At 40.1% G+C, this 15,464-nt stretch overlaps 1 protein-coding gene across 3 annotated transcripts in view; it reads right to left on the bottom strand.

Annotated features, from left to right (window-relative positions):
• Positions 1-15,464, bottom strand: part of LOC137261481 (uncharacterized) — an 82,012-nt gene that overhangs the window by 24,215 nt on the left and 42,333 nt on the right. For 2 of the 3 annotated variants that reach the window (XM_067799234.1, XM_067799235.1), the window contains exons 6-17: positions 12,271-12,343; positions 11,530-11,605; positions 11,294-11,394; positions 10,723-10,832; positions 8,175-10,437; positions 7,531-7,777; positions 6,802-7,215; positions 5,197-5,297; positions 3,115-3,210; positions 2,846-2,970; positions 2,460-2,556; positions 1,930-2,031 (exon numbers count right to left, since the gene is read on the bottom strand). In XM_067799234.1, coding sequence (XP_067655335.1) covers positions 1,930-2,031; positions 2,460-2,556; positions 2,846-2,970; positions 3,115-3,210; positions 5,197-5,297; positions 6,802-7,215; positions 7,531-7,777; positions 8,175-10,437; positions 10,723-10,832; positions 11,294-11,394; positions 11,530-11,605; positions 12,271-12,343 — 3,805 coding nt within the window. The remainder of the gene's footprint in view (positions 1-1,929; positions 2,032-2,459; positions 2,557-2,845; positions 2,971-3,114; positions 3,211-5,196; positions 5,298-6,801; positions 7,216-7,530; positions 7,778-8,174; positions 10,438-10,722; positions 10,833-11,293; positions 11,395-11,529; positions 11,606-12,270; positions 12,344-15,464) is intronic. The other variant, XM_067799236.1, reaches the window with a different exon arrangement.

The following is a 15,464-nucleotide window of genomic DNA, read 5'->3' as shown; positions in this document are numbered from 1 at the left end:
TGACAGCATGAAGAAACAAGAATCAGATGAACTGGTGATATGTTGAAAATACTGTTTTTTTAGCTTTCATCTAAAATGCCACACTCTGCATTATTCCAGCTATATGGTGGCGGTCTGTAGATAATTGAGTCTGGACTAGACAATCCAATAATCAACAGCATGCGCATCGATCTATGCAGTTGGGGTATGATGACATGTGTCAACCAAGATAGCAAGCCTGACAACCTGATCCCTCTAGTCACCTCTGTCGACAAGCATGTGGTAACGACCAATATTGCCCTGTATCTTCATGGGTTTTCCATACTAGATATTCTAACAATCCATTGTGGTATAACCAGCATACACACCTTCCTGTACTGAGTGGCCAGCATGTAGTAACGACCAATATTGCCCTGTATCTTCATGGGTTTTCCATACTAGATATTCTAACAATCCATTGTGGTATAACCAGCATACACACCTTCCTGTACTGAGTGGCCAGCATGTAGTAACGACCAATATTGCCCTGTATCTTCATGGGTTTTCCATACTAGATATTCTAACAATCCATTGTGGTATAACCAGCATACACACCTTCCTGTACTGAGTGGCCAGCATGTAGTAACGACCAATACTGCCCTGTATCTTCATGGGTTTTCCATACTAGATATTCTAACAATCCATTGTGGTATAACCAGCATACACACCTTCCTGTACTGAGTGGCCAGCATGTAGTAACGACCAATATTGCCCTGTATCTTCATGGGTTTTCCATACTAGATATTCTAACAATCCATTGTGGTATAACCAGCATACACACCTTCCTGTACTGAGTGGCCAGCATGTAGTAACGACCAATATTGCCCTGTATCTTCATGGGTTTTCCATACTAGATATTCTAACAATCCATTGTGGTATAACCAGCATACACACCTTCCTGTACTGAGTGGCCAGCATGTAGTAACGACCAATATTGCCCTGTATCTTCATGGGTTTTCCATACTAGATATTCTAACAATCCATTGTGGTATAACCAGCATACACACCTTCCTGTACTGAGTGGCCAGCATGTAGTAACGACCAATATTGCCCTGTATCTTCATGGGTTTTCCATACTAGATATTCTAACAATCCATTGTGGTATAACCAGCATACACACCTTCCTGTACTGAGTGGCCAGCATGTAGTAACGACCAATATTGCCCTGTATCTTCATGGGTTTTCCATACTAGATATTCTAACAATCCATTGTGGTATAACCAGCATACACACCTTCCTGTACTGAGTGGCCAGCATGTAGTAACGACCAATATTGCCCTGTATCTTCATGGGTTTTCCATACTAGATATTCTAACAATCCATTGTGGTATAACCAGCATACACACCTTCCTGTACTGAGTGGCCAGCATGTAGTAACGACCAATATTGCCCTGTATCTTCATGGGTTTTCCATACTAGATATTCTAACAATCCATTGTGGTATAACCAGCATACACACCTTCCTGTACTGAGTGGCCAGCATGTAGTAACGACCAATACTGCCCTGTATCTTCATGGGTTTTCCATACTAGATATTCTAACAATCCATTGTGGTATAACCAGCATACACACCTTCCTGTACTGAGTGGCCAGCATGTAGTAACGACCAATATTGCCCTGTATCTTCATGGGTTTTCCATACTAGATATTCTAACAATCCATTGTGGTATAACCAGCATACACACCTTCCTGTACTGAGTGGCCAGCATGTAGTAACGACCAATATTGCCCTGTATCTTCATGGGTTTTCCATACTAGATATTCTAACAATCCATTGTGGTATAACCAGCATACACACCTTCCTGTACTGAGTGGCCAGCATGTAGTAACGACCAATATTGCCCTGTATCTTCATGGGTTTTCCATACTAGATATTCTAACAATCCATTGTGGTATAACCAGCATACACACCTTCCTGTACTGAGTGGCCAGCATGTAGTTGTCTCCCCCATACAGACTGCCCATAGTCACCATGTTGTCCACCAGGTTGATGAGTGGCTTGTACACCTCAAGCTGAACACAACACACCACAGACATCAGCCGCATTTCATAAAGGGTTACATTAAACTCATTAGAAAGGGAACAAGGGAAACAGTTTGTAGTAATAGTGTGTTTTACCATGAGAGCTAATGAACAATGTTCATTATGGTCAGCTGGACTTGTTAACACAATTCTTCTCCATAAAACTAAAACCTGTGGTGAAACTAAGTACACAAGGAAATTCAAATTTGGAAACATGTTATGGAAATTATTTCTTGAATATTGTCAGGTGAATTGAAAATGGAAACCAGAATGTTTTTCACAAATGGAATTAGTTTCAAACTCAATGGGAAGCACAAACGTCTTGTAGATCTACAACAGTAATCAAACAATGACTTTTTTGTAATTTTTTGTCTATATGTACAGAAGCTCTGCTGGTGGTTGTTTTGCTTTTGCCCCACCTTGTTCTCTAGTTCATCCAGCTGTGTCTTGTAGTCTTTGTACATCTGATGGTCCTGCTCCATGTCATGGTCAAGTTCACCATCCGAGTTGGATCGCCTGCAAACATGAACTCATTATTATCTGGTAAACAAGCATACAGGCATTACTGCCAAATCAGTATGACTGAACATTCAAAGGAGCCGATGTTCTTGCCCAGTGAATGGATACATGTACATTTAAACAAGTTGGCCTTTTTGTTAATTGGCAGATCACTATCAATTTATATAATTAAACAAATGTCATAACTGATTCAACAGATAAATGTGTAGATATAATGTGCCAATAAATGTGCATTCATGATTTGTGACCTGTATCATCTGGCACGGTGCTAGCTGGGGCTACTCACTGCCTCTTGTACTCGCGCTCACTGAGGCGCCGCTCCTGAAGTCTCTGGCGGTAGAAGTCCTTGGCCTTCTCCAGAGCTGACTGATTCCTCCTCAGCTGAATTAGCAGCAGAACCAGCTCATCATGCTGAAAAATATTAATGATGATAATAATAATGCCATCATCATGATGAAGAGTGAGTGAGTGAGTGAGTGAGTGAGTGAGTGAGTGAGTGAGTGAGTGAGTGAGTCTAATCATGTATCTCACACAAGGTTCAAACACTGTACTTACAGTTTTGCCAATTAAGTCCCCTGCAGATATGCTCATCCTGACTCGGCTGCCATTAATTGGGTATTTCTTGTTGAGATTCTTTATTTCTCTTGTAGTCTGAAAAAAGGTGTCAATTTAGACAAAAAGTGCAAGATCTAGTTATCTTCAACACACAAAATATGGACCCATCGTTTAATGTGCTCTACTACCAAACCACAGCTTAACTACCCAATCAACAAAAGTTAATCATAATCCTCAACATCAGTACCTCTCTCAACTCCAAACATCAGTACCAAGCATTATCTCTTAGCAGTTCCTTCCACCCAACAAGAATACACACACATCAACATGTCCCAAACATCAGTACCACCCTCCCAGGATCAGTATCATCCATAACTTCATCAGAAGATAAAGTACAATCTTCATGTTATCCATAAAATGTGTCATGTACTCATCTACAGTGCCCCTTCTGGTCCTCACCAGGCCCCATCCCACCTCTACATAAGCACCATTCCCTTTCTAACCATACCCACCTGGTGAATCTAAATAGTCTCTCCTTCCTCACAAGGTCAACCCTTGCCTCTATATAGCTCCTACCCATCCTCATCAGACCCACTCTATCATCATCAACCTATCATCAGCCATAATCCCATTCTCAACACCTAGAACCTTAGTGCCACTAATAAAAATAGTGGGGATTAGGTTCAGCACCCCCTAAGTAATTGAAGGAATTACAGCAAATTTGAAGGAATTGCATCTCAAATGTAAACAAGCACAGTCCACTTGTGAAACAATTGCAACGATAACGGTAGTTTAGCGGTAATAACATAAACACAATGTCCCTATTGGAAGCAATGTTAGTAATATTTGAAACACGCTCGGCCATCTTCAGAGATTTCTCGGCTCCGTTCCGTGATTTGTTGGTAGCGTCCTGAAACTAACACATCTAAACATGGCGTCACTGGAAGGAGCACCCTTCTCGGTGAGTTTTGTTTTTAGGTCCAGCTATTTTATTTTTATAACTATCCACATTTGAATACCCTTGTTGAATGCGTTTAGGTATGAGGTGTTGTTGGAGCTACAGATTATTTTTTAGGAAAAGATCTTCACTGCAGTGACAATCTTTTCTTGAAAAAACAATTCATAGTCCAGACAACACCTTATACCTCAACACGGATGTCCAAAGGTGGATAATTATAAAAATGAAATAGCTGGAACTAAAAACACACCCACCGAAACGGGTGCTCCTTCCAGTGACGCCATGCTTTGATATGTGAGTTTCAGGACGCGACTGATAAATCACAGAACAGAGCCGAGAAATCTCTGAAGATGGCCATGCGTGTTTCAAGTATTACACACATTGCTTCCAATAGGGGCGTTGTGTTTATTTTATTACTGCTACAATACTGATATCGCAGGAATTGTTTCATGAATGGGCTGCGCTTGTTTACATTTGAGATGCAATTCCTTCAAATTTGCTGTAATTCCTTCAATTACTTAGGGGGAGCTGAACCTAATCCCCACTTTTTGATCAGCCCAGCAAACTTTCCTTCTGAATAGCCCCACTCAACCCCTCGATCAGCCCTACATATTTCTAATTAGCAGTCCACTCCACAAGAACTAAATCGTCTCTGCATCAGCCCCCACGCCAGTTTCTAGATCATCCCCATTCCCATATTCCTCCTCAACAGCCCCATACCAGCTTGAGGTCCATCCCAAGCCCTCCTCCTCCCCAGATTACCCTCAACCCTCAAAATAGTAACACTCCTCACCAGGACTCACCATGATCCATTGCACACCCTCCTGCTCCTCAAAAGCCCACGCCAACTCAAAGATCTACTTCATACCCTCCTCCTCAACAGCCCTACTCTAACTTAGATCCACCCCACATCCTCCTCCACCTCCCCACCCCAAATTAAGATCCACCACACACGCTCCTTTTCAACAGCCCTCCTCACCTTAAGGTCATTTCCACACTCTACTCTTCAACAGTCCCACCCCAACCTGAGATCAACCCCTCACCATCCTCTTCAAAGGCCCCATCCCAACACACCTTCTCTTCACCAGATTACCCTCTACCTCAAATTAGTAACCCCTCCTCACCAGGACATCTCTATCAGACATGTTGGGGTCCTCCTTCACTGTTGACATGGTTCTGGGTAGTTTCTTCTTCTGAGGTCTGGCGTATGTCTCCTCCCTAGGACCTGGAACAAAATTCCTCACACTCACAATCACATGGAGTCAGTGAACGCTATTTCTTAGAGGAATACATGAGGTAAGAGTGTGGATACGCAAGCTTAGTCATTTGGTTAGCTTAGTACATCATATTTCCCCCCTCCCCCCCATAAATATGCTAGGCTATATAAAAATAATCTATTCTACACTAAGTCAATTGATAATGGTTGAATATGCCCTAAAGCAAATTCATAATGTGTTGGAATTTAAGCATTAGTGAGTGAGTGAGTGAACTTAACACTGCTCCTAATGGTACTGTATCTTTGTATCACGGTGTGTCAGTTTGATAGTGTTGGAGGCAGTGATGCAGGCCCCAGCCTAGAAACTTAATCATGATGAACTGGGATTCAAACCCACAATGGCAGGTTCCTGTCACACCCAAGGGACAAAATCCTGCATGGTAAACTGTGGTGCCTTAAGACACTGGCCCACCCCTGCCTCCAAAAGCAATATAAGTGAATGCATCAGCAACAATATAGACTCAGACACACAATGAACCAGGTCATGACATAACTATTCCATTTTTGTCAGCTGGTTGCATAAAGTTTACTGAGTGAATGAGTTTGTTTTTATGCTGCTTTTAGGAATATTCCAGTATAGTCATGTTGGTGACACCAGAAATGGGTTTCACTCATTGTACACATGTATCGAATTGAACCTGGGACTTCAGGGTGATGGAATGCTTTAACCACTAGGCTATCCCACCGGGCTAACAAACTTTAGGAATCTATTTTTAAATTGGAAACTTTGTTCAAGTTAAAACAACATTAATATTGCTGACAATGGTACTTCAACCATGGTATAGAGTTTGCGGCAAGCGCTAGTGATGTGCCCTGTGACATAGATTGCCTTGAAGCTTGCTACTGCACAGTGACAAAGCTTGCTACAAGTGAGATCTATTGGCAAACAGTTGCTATCCATCACCAATTGTCAGTTGTTGTCAAGCTTAAATACAAAGTAATGTAACGCAGATGTCATTTTGTGTTAATGAATAAAACTTAAACAATATATTCAGACTCGCAGGAAAGCTTTTTGTTATACAGATATGTAAAATTTCAAACATCTGCCCATAGAACAAAAAGTACAATCCACTTACACTATTTGTTTGGAAACAGATTAGAAGGTAGAAGTTAAAATTTTGACAGTATGAAACCCTTAGATAGGAGAAACAAGAAAAACATAATTAGTTAATGTCAGTATTACAGCTGAAAGAAAATCGTCACAAATACTACAAGGTTTGCTACTGCAATACGTGTAACAAACTTGTGTGAGTTTGGAAACGGTGCCTCATGCATGATCGGGTGCATTATTAGTTGCCGTCAACTGACTGGCCATGCACACCAGGAATGAGGTTAGCTGAACTGTATAATGGCAAACATCAGGGCTAGGAACTGTTAGAACAGAGCTGAACTTGTCATTAGAGTCAGTGGTGGTACAGATTTGAAATGTGCCCAGTACAGAACACTAGGGTACCTGTCCATTTGTCCTGAATATAACTTTTGCCGATCTCTCTTGCAAGTTCTCTTGTCATTTGAATGTAATTTCCGTCATGATCATCAGCTTCATTCTGTGTTGTACCTATTGGACTTTGGTCAAAGGTTGACCTCAAGTCATTGCTAGAGTGAAATGGGGAGTTTGTCTTGGGTTTCCGTTCCAGAGTTGAGTTATCTCCCCTGATACTGCTTGTGCAGGACGATGGAGGACGGAATGCTGATCCTCGCTCATACAAGTCTTCTGGTTCGTCAAGGTTCTTAACATATGAGCCACCAGGGCTATATACTATTGGGCTGGGTATTCTAGTTTCTGTGTCTGAGTAAATTGGCTCTTCCTGCTTGGTAGAATCCTTTGGTTGAACAGGAGGCAGAATTGTGTCCAAACCTTTCCTTGCTGATTAAAAATTTAGGGTTTAAGTATTTGAATTGGGTGACATTTTAAAGTCTTCTACAAGATGAGCTGATAAGGAACACCTACATTTAGTATCAACAACTATAATGGACAGATATTAAACTACAATCAAGAGTTGAATTGAGTGAAAGAGACTTGTGACAACGGCTGGAAAGAGTGTAAGGACAAATCAAACATCTAGCAGACTGACAGAAATGACAAACATATCTTACAGTGGTCAACACATGAAACCTTGCTCACAATCAGGAAATGGAGGACATAAACACACATTAAGGAAGGACACATTATGGTTCCTACCTGCTGTAAGGTCTCGTTGACTCTGACGCAGCTGCTGAACTCTTTCATATGCACTTCTCAGTTCCTGTGCCCCTTCTCCACCTTGGTGTCCACCTTCACCTCTGTTGACTTCTTCGGTTTGCTTCCGAGGTTCAATTGGACCATAGCCAACCGGGATCTCATACCTATTTGACATCGATGACTGGTGTTCATCTAGGCCTTGTCCCATACTGTTTCTTTCTTGAACAACCTCCCTTGGATCACGTGACTAAATAACAAAGTTCAAAATAGCAAACTTTTATTCAAAGCTACAAATACACACTGCCATTTAGAAAATGGTAAAATGTAGCATATTTTATATTAGGGAGTACACTTTCACAGTATAGAGGAGATTCTAGCACTTTTGTTGGGTTGGAGCCCATGTATAATTCGAACCCACACCCTCAGAGTCAGACAGGCACCTAATTGCTAGCACACAATGTCTGATGTCAGATCCACTCAGCCACAGTGTGGTTCCCACTTGAAACATGGAAACAAATCCCTAATAAAACAATGTTATATTATTCAAAGCATCACAGAATAAAGACATAAAAAGTACACATTGTGAAAATATGAATACAAATAGTCTTGACTGATTATTATTTTGACCATGTCCATTGTCTTACCTGTAGTGAAAGTTCAGCATTCCGTGGGGATGGGTACTGGAAGTATGGCGACTCCTGCCTTCTGCGTGATTCATTCTCAACAGACACAACTAAATCATGTGATGTTCGAGGTGTCTTTGTCTTGGCAAGCTCTCTGGCCATTTCTTTGCGTATCTCAGTGGGATAGGGAGGTCTGCCTGGAGACACATCACTGCCCTGAACTTGAGGATCTGCAGATAAGTTCACATAGGTTGGTGGGATGTTTACAGTGAGGCCTGGGTGCCTCCTTGGGGAGTCTGAGCCTTCTTGTGGGGATCCTTCAGCATAGGTCATGTCACGTGGCCCAGCCAGATTGTTACCAGACGGTGATCGGTGGAACGATCCATCTCTATAATCTGATGGAGTTTGATCCATTGCCCTTGATGACCTCTCTCCAGGATAATCATTAGCATTTGGGTAATCAGAAGCTCGTGAAGACCTATCACCATGGTAGCCATTAGCATTTGGGTAATCAGAAGCTCGGGAAGACCTGTCACCATGGTGACCAACATGTTCATGATAGTCTGATGCTCTGGAAGCTCTGTCTCCATGGGTACTACCCATGCCTGAAAACTCAGACGCTCTGGATAATCTGTCCCTTTGGGGTTCATTACCACCAGGTTGCATTTGGCGAAGCTCTGTTGCTTGGTAGTTTTGATCTGGATACAATGCTCTCTGACTTAAGCGATCATCTTGAGATATCCTTGGATCTCTGAAATCATGACCTTCATTCTCTGCTGGATATCTATCTTGACTGTATGAAGCTCTGGAATAGGAATCCCTCTGTAAATCTCTGTCACTTGGAGTACCTTGGTAACTCCATCTTTCTGCAGGGATGCCCCGATGATCCACATCTCTTGTGTCTTGGCCATAACGGTTCCCACTGCGTGTATCTTCTTGGTCTCTGCTGCCATACCTTTCATGGACAGATTCTTGTGGGTGGGCAAATCTTGGATCTCTTTCTTGTCTATATGACTCAGGTGGAACTTGCAAGTTACTCTGGTCATAGGGAACAAATCCATGTGACCCTGACCTTTGCACGTCACGTATGCGAGCATACGGGTCTTCCCCTTCCAAGTGAGGTTCTTGCAATTCTGTCCTAGAGTAACTTCCCTGTGGATCTGTAAAACTATGTCTTGGATCACTCATACTACCTCTATTTTGACTTAAGCTTCTAACCCTTTCCTCAGCAATGCGATTACTCTCTATGTTTTCCCTATTGAATGGATCACTGACATTGTACCTGCCATCAACACTAGTTCTTGACACTGTCGACATACTGTTTCGGTCATGATGTCTCATCATATTAGGGTCAATGGCTCTTGACATACTGTTCCGATCACTCATACGAGACATACTGTTCCGATCACTCATACGAGACATACTGTTCCGATCACTCATACGAGACATGCTATTTCGATCATTAATGCGGGACATACTATTTCGATCATTCATGCTAGACAAACTATTTCGATCATTGGTACGGGACATACTGTTACGATCACTTTGCCTTACATAGCTATCCCTCTCCTGGGGACTGGACAAGCTATGCCCCTCGTAGGTCCCAGATAAACTATCTCTTTCATGAGGTCTGGAAAGACTATCCCTTTCATGAGGCCTTGACATGCTATCCCTTTCATACGGTCTTGAATAGCTATCCCTCTCATAAGGTCGTGACATGCTGTCCCTTTCATGATTCCTTGTTAAACTATCCCTCTCATATGGTCTTGAATTGTTGTCCTTCATATGAGGCCTGGATAAGCTGTCCTGTTGGTATGGCCTCGACATGCTGTTTCTATCACTATTCCTTGAAATACTATTCCTGTCATGAGCATCACCAAACCTATCAGGATGATGGATATGTTCTGGTCCAAAGTCATCAGGATGTGACCTAAAGTCTCTTGAGTTCCTGTTGGAAGGATGTTCCACCATACTTCCAGCGTGACTACTCCGGTTACTTGGAGGGTACCCAGATCTGGGATCTCTGAGGTCATGATGTTCCTGGTAGCAACCATCATCTTCATAAGGGCCTCTCTCATGGGCTTCTGGGTACTCTTGTCCGAAATGTCTTTGGTCTGGAGGCTCCAAGTCCTCCTCATGATGCATCTTGCGGTAACTTCCTGGGTCCTTCCAAGACCTCTGTAAATCTGGGTTCTGGGGGAATTCTGCTTCATCATCATCCCCCCTTGAGTGGGACCGATGACGAGGTCCACCAACACGGTTGTTATTCGTCTCTCTAACAAACCTAGATGAAAATAAATCACTACTAATAACAAAAAGCAGAAGAAAATTAGCTTTAGAACATCATTATTTTAGCCAAGCAACATGAAAAAAAAATTACAGTGCATAAAGAAAGAACAAAATTAGATTGATGCTCACTACATTAACCAATGGATTTTTTAATTATGACTTGTCACTTAGACCTCATTGCTTGGAAAATGGCTGAATATAGTGCTAAAAACACAGAAACAAACAAATATACAAATATATGTGGTTGTATGAACAATTTAGCAATCACGATCACACTTACCCCTGTTGGCCTTTCATCATGGCAGCTTGTGTCAGCAGAGCTAGCCAACGGTCAAGGTCACCTTGGTTGTCAGTGGCAAAGTACAGGGTCTTTGTGTTTTCATGCTCCAGCTGTAAGAGAAACAAATGAAAGTGATTTGTAACATACTTCCCTCATACCTTGAGCAGTAAAGAAACATTACTAATTGTTTGACATATTTTGAAGTTATTTTCAAAAATAAACTTTAAACACAGATCAAAGTTCGCGTTAATAATAGTGAGTGAGTGAGTGAGTGAGTGAGTGAGTGAGTGAGTGAGTGAGTGAGTGAGTGAGTGAGTGAGTGAGTTTTCATACCAATTTTAGCAATATTCCGGCAATATCATGGCAGGGAACATGTACATTGTACGAATATGGGGAATCGAACCCAGGTCTTTGGCATCACAAGCAGAAGTTTTAATCACTAGTCTACACCACTGCCCCTTCTCACGTCAGGTCAGATTACATTTCATGTACCCAAAAAATGTCTGAAAAAATGGACTAATGGTTGCTAAGAGTCATCTGTGCTGTGTAACCCGAGAGACTGACTTCTCACCTTGAAACCAAAGTCTCTGTACACCTGGTCAGCAGTAGTGATGGTGTTGATCCTGTAGCTCGGCAGCAGCACTGACGTCACCACATTCGTCTCGTCCCCATCTGTAAAATACGACAGATTGGATATGACAACTATCCCCTTGCTGTCATCTTTTGTTTGTTTCAAACAAATGTTCGGAAGGAATGTGTGAATTAATGCTGTATTTTCTTCGAAATGATGCTATTTCTTCCACTCACCTTTGTAGACAAAAAGTGCAAAATCTGCAATAACACACCACCTCTTCTTCCATGTCTTGCCGATGGCACCACTTTCCTACAACAGAATCATCCATCAAGTAAAATCAGAATATGTCAGTCAACATGTAATAAAGCAAAATATCATGACCACTAAATGCGGTGTTGGAAGCTTAAAAGATTGAAAGTTGATAAAAACACAAATGAACATATGATGTTAACATTTTGACATGGTTTAAGCTACTTTTAATGATGTACACATATAAGGGAAAGATATACACAAAGGTCATACTGAATAGACTTTAAAGCGTGTGAATGAGTGAGTTTAGAATTACACTGCTGTTAGCAATATCACAGCAATATCATGGTGGGGGACAACACAAACAGGTCTATGTGGGAATACAAACTGGGTCTTTGACATGACAAGTAAACGCTTTGGCCACTAGGTTACCCAATGGGTTCATATTTGTTCAAGAAGAAGCCAAAGGGCAGATGACTTTAAGAAAGCACCTTGTCCTGACTTGGCATCAGGCAATGGGATATTTTAACCCCTGAACCCCACACCACTCCTTAAAGGTTCTGAATATTCTACCCAGTAACTATATTATTTCAATGAAACTGCAGCTGATTTTACCAAATTTCTAATAAAAAAAACATTCAACTAAATATACTGAAGGAGGCTAATTGATTATAGAGTGCACAACTCAACATGAATTCCTCACTGAAAATGAGGATTTGACTTACAAATCTGTACAACCAGCCCTTCCTCATAACTGTAGATGCAGGATTTCGTTTGGCTGATGGAGCTTTGATACTTCTGAAAAACAAATAAAATGCGCTGAATATATGCTGATTATATATTGAAATAATGCCACTTTTTCATCTGTGAATCATATATTGGCTTTCCGTGACTAAGTTTCAAAATATTTTTCAGGAGATGTGGGTTTCAAATTAGTTAATTTCTAGGACATTGACATTCAGGCTTTTAAGACTTTTCTATATAGTCTGTTTGTTGTGATTACGTACTGATTAATTTCACTTTCAACACAAATGAAAAAAAAACAATGAAGTGAAATTATGATTGTAAATCCTCGTAATTTTACCTAGACAATTGAAAAGTTAATCTCAGAATTTTATTCAACTTGGGATAAAAGTTGTTCAACAAATGATCATAGGAATACAAATATGTAGGAATTATCCTCGACAATAAACTGTCTTGGAAAGCCAATATTCATGGCTTATTCTGTAAAGGTTAACAAGGGCTATATTTTCTCCACAAGCTGCATTCTTTTAATGTTGACCAATTCATGTTATACTTATTTTTTCAAACATTCATCCAAAGTGTTGTCTCATTGTTTCCAATATGGTACGGTAATATTCTCCTCATGCTAAAAAACAAAATCAACTCAACTGTGAAACCTTCTAGTAAAACTTGCGGCATTCTCCTCCATAATTTGACTGCCCTATATGAGTCCCAGGTTGAGAATAAAGCATCTTCAATTCTGGATGATACGTCCCACTTTTTGCATAATCATTTTGAACTACTTCCTTCCCGACGCAGCTTCAAAATTCCTCTTTACAAAAGTAATAAACCTCCAAATCATTTGTACCTTGAAGCGTCATACTTCTTAGTAAGTCTTAACATTTTACTCCTCATGTTTTCTCTTGTTCACTGAGTACATTGCTCTTATGTGCATGAGGCTAACCTTTAAATGTTTAGCATTTATTTTAATAATGTACATCGCTGTTGTTAATCTTAATATTACTAATGCGTTTTAATACTGCCAGTACAATATGTTGTATGAACGTTAAAGGCTCCACAGTTCCTGTGAATGTAAATCAAATTTCCTATGTGGATAATTAAGTCTTAGGTTCATCAAAATCTAAGAGCAATGCAATGTAAGGGAGGCAACTCTCTAAGTACAGGTACAAAACATATTTTCCACCTAACATACGTAACATTATTTATCATATATCAAAGTGTGTTTTCTTTCATTTTGCAAAACTGTAGAATTATATTTGTCAAAAGTCTTTTACATACTTTCTCATTTCAGATTTACTTGTGACTGGTTTAAAAAGACATTTTGAATAATACAACCTAGGAAAGAGTAATGAAGTGTTAGACTGAAACAAATATACACCTGATCTGGACCAATAATTCTAAGCTTCAAAACGTTCAGGTAACTTATGCAATGAATTACCTGTAAGCATGAACAATAGCTATTCTGCTAGCAAATCATTTCAGGGTATACAATAATGTACAAAGGTTGCATGTTAACATGCTTCTACACTGACATTTCTAACCTTTGAACATAATTAAGGATTTAGATATTCGATTACATACACTCTCCATACTTCATGAACTATTCACTTAGAGCCAAAGCAAAGTGCTGATACTGTTTCCACACAATGGACTATGAATAATGAATTTGCTGTAATGAGCCCACAGCAGGAGGACAAAGGATTCTTTCCGACATCTTAATTGAGGAATTTAACAAGACTTAAAATGTCATATCTAAATAAATTCATTTTCAAAGGATCTGATTACTGGTTGGTTGGACTGGACCTGGATGTTTAACATTGCACTCAGCAATATGATGAGCTGTAAACACGATTTTACCATGGTTACCCCACAAGATGTTACTGCATAATCTTTGAACTAAGAAACTATCTCAATGTTTTGAATAATTACATTAAAGCTATTACAAAACCACTGATGCAATATCTAATTATTAAACGTGGCTTAACAAATGATGAAAGAAACCTGTAACTGGGAATTAGTGTTTCATTGTTTTACATCTTGCATGTTAAAATTCTGCTCACACAATACCATATGGGGTGTGTTAAATGTCCACAAGGTATGATATGACAAAGAGGAGGTCAATTATTGAGACAGTGCATGTAACAAACCATCTAAAGAATAGAACAGGACTTATGAAGATCCGGGATAGAAGAGGCCTTCAGCAACCCATGCTTGCCATAAACGGCGACTATGTTTGTCATAAGAGGCGACTACTAGAGGATCAGGTGGTCAGGCTCGCTGACTTGGTTGACAAATGTCATCGGTTCAAAATTGCCCAGATTGATGCTCACGATGTTGATCACTGGATTGTCTGGTCCAGACTTGATTATTTACAAACTGCGGCCATACAGCTGGAATATTGCTCAGGGCGGAGTAATACTAAACTCACTGACTCAGCTCACTTAATAAAACAGTGATTACTAAGATCAATGGCTAATAATAGACATAAAGAAAATACCACATACACAACATGGAACACGTATCTTATACAACACAGAGATGATAACAGATAGCACATATAAAACATGGAACATGTATCTTATACAACACAGAGATGATAACAGATAGCACATATAATCAACATCAGTTGGTCAGACATCCATCAGAGATCCTTGCATTTTGCCCAACATGGCAACGAATCCTTTAAGCTCCTGAACAAGAAACTTTTCTACCAGATTGAGTGAGTGAGTTAAACTTTAAAGTTCACACTGGCACTATTTCAGCCATATTGTAACTAAAACAAGTGCAAATTCAACAAAAATACATGTAAAGTATAATAACATGTCAACAAGGGACAATGAAACCAACTATAACAGAACAGTAATTGAGAAGTACAACTATCATTTATCTAATTCAAACTTCCAGTCATGAAATATATATCTTTCTACAAATCAGTTAACAAATCTTATCAAATAATTAAATGAGAACTGTTATCACAAAAGGATCCTTCACAGTTCATGATTTAAAATATTTATCTCTTGTGCTTTTCTACTAGAGATTCACACAGAAGCAGGGTTAAAAACGACTTTCATCTGCTGTTCTTGGAATACAGTATTATTCAAAGTTTACTTCAAACATCTATTAGACATGACATTCGGTATAGTCTTTTGGAGTGAGTGTGAAAGAGAGAGTGAGT

The sequence above is a fragment of the Haliotis asinina genome, chromosome 14, assembly GCF_037392515.1.
Source record: "Haliotis asinina isolate JCU_RB_2024 chromosome 14, JCU_Hal_asi_v2, whole genome shotgun sequence".
NCBI lineage: Eukaryota > Metazoa > Mollusca > Gastropoda > Lepetellida > Haliotidae > Haliotis > Haliotis asinina.
Note: the sequence above shows the minus strand (reverse complement) of the source record. Positions and strands in the feature narration are given on the sequence as shown.